At 34.6% G+C, this 5515-nt stretch overlaps 1 protein-coding gene across 1 annotated transcript; it reads right to left on the bottom strand.

Moving 5' to 3' along the window:
* Window positions 1–2555: 2555 nt before the first annotated feature.
* On the bottom strand, window positions 2556–3494 carry LOC102016567 (olfactory receptor 6C2-like). The gene has a single exon (XM_005397248.2). It carries the CDS (start codon window positions 3489–3491, stop codon window positions 2556–2558), a length of 936 nt encoding a protein of 311 aa, XP_005397305.1. The 5' UTR covers window positions 3492–3494.
* Window positions 3495–5515: the final 2021 nt, after the last annotated feature.

Here is a 5515-nt window from a genome sequence, read left to right as displayed (position 1 = left end):
ATATTGACACAGATGAGCTTGGAAGTCATACACCTGAAATTTCTGATATGATAGCAGCTCAAGTAAAGAAACAACTCCATCAGGCCATAGAAGACATCAGATCAGAAATAATCTCTGAGGCAAAAAAAAATCACAACAATAATGAAGGAATTGCTTAGTACATCTGAAGAAGACATAGAAAAAAAATAGAGGAGCATCATAAATTCATGGAAACCTTGAATGAACAGTATAAGAAAGAACTAGAATGCATGAAACAGATTCAAGCAGATATCCAGGAAATTAAAACTTCCTTTGAAAGCTGGCAAAACCCCTTGAATGAAGCTGAAGATAGACTTTCAGACTTGAAGACAGCATAGCTGTGAATGACTGTGAAAGGAAGGATCTCTTAAAAATAACAAGAAACCAAGAAATAACAGTTCGACAGCTGCAAGACGAAGCAAAGAAAAACAATGTAAGATTAATAGGTATCAATGAAACAGTAGATGTCAGCACAAATGACATAAAAAGACTATTGAGGAAGTAGTAGCAGAAAATTTCCCAAGCATGGAAAAAAATTGGACATTCAGTAAGGGAGGCATGTAGAACTCCAACTAGCCATAACCAAAACAAATCTACACCCAGACATATAGTGGTCACTATCCCAGAAATTCAACAAAAGCACAGAATATTAAAAGCTGTTAGAGAAAAGAAACAGATCACTTATAGAGGAAAGCCCATAAGAATCACAGCAGATTTCTCAACACAAACCATCAAGACAAGAAGAGCTTGGACTGAAATATTTCAGGTCCTGACAAAAACAACTTCCAACCCAGATTGATGTACCCTGCAAAATTATCCTTCAAAATTAGTGGAGAAATAAAATATTTCCACAATAAAGATCAACTGAAGAACTTCATGAGCACCAAACCAACCCTATAAAGAGTACTAAAAGATATTCTGGAAAGAGATGAAAAGAACCACAACTTTAAGAATAAAAAAATCATTAAAAATCAAATTAAAAAAAAAACCTAGTCCAGTTTTCTTTTAATTAGTTCACATCACATAAGGCAGCTAAGAGACCCAAGCCTCCTTTTGTGTCTTGCTGAATTTTTATACAGTAAAGAAATGGTATATCATGATACTTTTTAGTGTGTGCTAGCATATCTAATATTTAAAATTGCATTAAAATTTAACAGCCCAAAATTTCTAAAGCTTTAAATCCACTCCAGGTTCTAGTCAACTTCAAATTTGTTCTTTTGTAAACTTGACTTGACTTTATATTTTTCATGACATAGAAATATAAAGAATTCATTGCTTGAAAAGAGCTAAGAACAGCATTATTTAAAGTTCATTTTAAATACATACATTTTTATTGCTAATTATACTTTGACAGCAATAATTGTTTATAATTATGGAATACAATATGATGTTTTGATATACATATATAATATGGGATGGCTTATTCCCTTTCATGACAAAAATAGTTATTTCAGAGCAAGTTAACCTTTTTATAACTTTATTGTTTTTAAACTCAACAAAATATAAAAATTGCACTTATTTATGATATACCATATAATGTTTTAATACTTGTATACATTATGCTGTGTTCAAATTAGAGTAAAAATTTATGTTCTCAAATATTAACCATTTGTTTATGATACAAAAATTCAAATTCATTTCCTCTAATTTTTGAAATGTACAATATATTGTATTTTCCATTGTCATTGTAGTGTGCAAGAGTGCATCAGAACTTCTGTTTTTTTTTTTTTTTGTGGGGTTATGGGGAATCGAACTCAGGACCTTACTCTTGCCAGGCAGGTGCTGTGCCACTGAGCTACATCCTTGACTATCAGAACTTCTTACTCATATCAAACTGTAACTTAGTAGCCACTGATGCACATTTCCCCATTCCCTTCCCCTCTCTGCTCTCAATGTTTCTGAGATCAGCTCTTTTATATTCCACACACAAGAGATGTACTTGACTTTCCATGCCTAGGTTATTTCCCTTAATTAGTGATTGCTAATACCATCTATATTCTTGCAAATGATATAATTTCATCTTATTTTATAGCTGAATATTATTCCATGCTGTATACATAGAACATTTTCTGTACTGAGTTATAAGTTGATGAGCACTTAGAGTATTTCCATTTCTTCCTTTTATTTCTGATGGTAATTGGTTTTGTTTTGTCTTTTATTTTTAGTGCCTGAAATAGTGTCTGGCCTAAAGAAATCACACACTATACATTTATTGGTTGAATCAGTGAACAAATCATTTGAAAGTTTTGCATCCAAAGAAATAATGGTGACCATACCTTGTTTTCCTTTTGCATAGAAAGGTAAAGATCTATTGGACACTTCAATTTTATTTTATTGCATTTGACCAGTTTTTGGTATTATTTATTTAAAAATAAAACCGGGATCTAAATTTTGAAGGCTGTTGACATTCCTATGGGAGGATGTTATCTTACAGAGATTTGTAGAAAAGATGTCACTAGTACAGGATAAAAGTGTTCTGAAACAGTTTACCTAAGATGTTTGCGGTGTTCCTTGCATATGTTGGACTTTATATTCTCTTATTTCTTGCAAAATATTATGATTCTTTTGATTGAGTCTTTGAAGGCCTGTTTTACTTGCTTGTTCCTCAGTGTGTAAATGAAAGGGTTCAGCATAGGGGCGATGGAAGTAGTGAGGACTGTCACACCCTTGTTAATGGCCACTGATTCCTTTGCAGAAGGTTTGATGTAGATGAAGATGCAGCTGCCATAGGAGATGGAAACCACTATCATGTGGGATGAACAGGTAGAAAAGGCTTTTTTCTTTTGCTTCACAGAAGGGATTCTTAAAATTGTTTTAATGATGTAAATGTAGGAAAGAACTACACATATGAGTGTCATAATAAGAGTAAGTACAGCACAGATAATAACAGTCTGTTCCATGAACCAGGTGTTGGAACAAGAGATTTTCAGGAGGGGAGATGCATCGCAGATAAAGTGGTCAATAATGTTAGAGTCACAAAATTCCAGATTTAGGCCTAGGCTGAGAGGGGGAATTATAATACACAAACCAGCTACCCAGCAACAAAAGACTAGTCTTCTGCAGACTGTGCTACTCATGACAGTCGCATAATGCAAGGGCTTGCAGATGGCCACGTAGCGATCATAGGACATGGCAGCCAGAAGAAAAAATTCAGTTACACCAAAGAGGTCAGTAAACAGCACTTGGATGACACAGGCATCATAAGTAATCATCTTGTCATCTGTTGCTATGTTATACAAGTATCTGGGAATACATGCAGAGGTGAATGATATCTCCAAGAAAGCAAAATGTTTTAGGAAATAGTACATCGCTGTTTTAAGGTGAGAATCCACTAAGATGAGGGTGATGATAGTCAGATTCCCAGTTACACTCAGTGTGTAGGTGAGAAAGAGAAATACAAAAATCAGAACCTGAAGTTGTTGATCATCTGTCAGTCCTAGTAAAATGAAAGTTGTTACTGTTTTGTTTCTCATTGCTGGTTTCTGCTTTCTGTTAGACCTGCATGTAACATTCAGAGACATTTTGTGATGGATTATTTTAACAATCTTAAATCTATGAAGATTTTTTTTTCATTAGGTTTTAAAAAAAATTATTGTCCTTTGCACATTCTGTAAGGATTACTTCAGGTTCCCACTGGCCTATCATTTCAGGGGAAGCAAAGATATTCTGCTGCACAAGAACTCTGTGACTGTATTTGCTTGGCATGTTATTTCTTAAAGTGTTGATAGATATCAGACAACTTGGACTCACCATGTACATCATAGTCACTTGAGGTCTCTGCTTTAGAACTATGATTCCATTTTTTTAGTTATTGTACATGTGTGGTTGCTCTCCCAAACACCTCCAAACTGAAACACACACACACACACACACACACACACACACAAACTTCCCTAGCTCCCCTCTTGGCACTGCCTAAGTGTTAGTTTTCTCTGTCCCCAAGTCATTACTTACAATTCAGGATGATATATAATATTGAATATTTTAATGCACAACACTTATGCACAGTATACATTAGACTTTTATGAAATGCTGTGATAAATAAACATCAAAGGTATGTTGTTTCTGTTATTTATTGTTTCCTCCCCTCTTCCCCAACAAACTTATTTTAATTTATTTTTGGCTAATATAGACCAATCTTAAACTACAGATAGAACATAGAAAATGACTATTCTGATTTAAAACAAAATGCAAATTATTACATGACTGAGGATTTTTTTTTTTTTTTTGTACTGGGACTTGAACTGAGGATCTTGCACTTGCCAGGTAATGGCTGAGGACATTTACACAAGCAAACCTCATTAATCATTTCTGAAGACTGTTGCATATGCTGCTAGCAACAATAGATCATCTGCCAGTTACAAGATAATTAGAGCCTGAGCTTCAAATTTTTTGTTTTATACCCTTGAAGAATATGTATCAAAATCTTTTAGTATTCTCTTTATCCCTCTTCACTTTTCACACTCATATTTTTGTATTTTCATCAGTGTCTTAGTTGTCTCATCTCATTGCTGGGACAATATACCTGATGCCCAGAGTTAAGGAAGGGAAGGCTTATTTAGCTTATAGTTTGTGGAGGTTTCGGTCCATAATTGGCTGGCTCCAAGGCAGAGTGGCACATGGCAGAGGGCAACAGTTCATCACTGCAGAAGACAGTAAAAGCAACAAGAGCAAAAGGGATGAGTGGCAGATGGAAGAGCAAGACTCTTTCCCTCCCTTACATTGTATGCAGGCTGCTAGCCCCAGGGTGGACTTAGCACTCACACCTATAATCCCAGCGTTGGACCATGAGTGAGTCACAAACTCTAGAAGCCTACCCCCAAGACTGCATGAGGCTTTGGGGGAACATTTAGACACAAATCATAACAATCACTATCTATGCTTAGAAATATCTTTCAGATGATCAATAAATCTATACATCATTTTGAAACATCCTTGACTCCCAAATACAAATTGAAGTATCTATGTGAATATTTCATATGCACTTCAAGTATACTATGTAACAATAATAAATCCCTTTTAATAAAATGTACTACGTTTATTGAGCACATTCCATGTGATTGATATTTTAGTAAATGCTTCTTACAAGATCAAGCGTCTTTTGTTGTTCATTTACGTGAGCAACTTCTACTTTTCCATTGGATTCATTGAGTTTCAACACATTTTAAGCTTTCTAGAAAGTTTCCTGCATGTCCAATGATGGGGCTTTCTATAATCACCATCATTGTACTTTAAGAAACAGTACAGGCTACTGTACATTTAAAAGAGAATGTTCACTTGTGGGGATCATGTTGTGTGCATCTTCACCCAAATACTCCACAAGGACTGTCCTACACATGTCTCTAAAGGGATTTATCTATTGCATATTTTCTAATTGAATGTCTATGGAGCTATTTTCCTTTCTCTTTGGACTCCTAATTCAAAGTGTTTTGATATTAATTCTATTTAAATTTGAGCCTATTGTGAAATTAATTTTTCTATGTTTACTTTTAAAGAG

This window comes from Chinchilla lanigera, unplaced genomic scaffold (assembly GCF_000276665.1).
Source record: "Chinchilla lanigera isolate Chin_1 unplaced genomic scaffold, ChiLan1.0 scaffold00057, whole genome shotgun sequence".
Taxonomy (NCBI): domain Eukaryota; kingdom Metazoa; phylum Chordata; class Mammalia; order Rodentia; family Chinchillidae; genus Chinchilla; species Chinchilla lanigera.
Note: the sequence above shows the minus strand (reverse complement) of the source record. Positions and strands in the feature narration are given on the sequence as shown.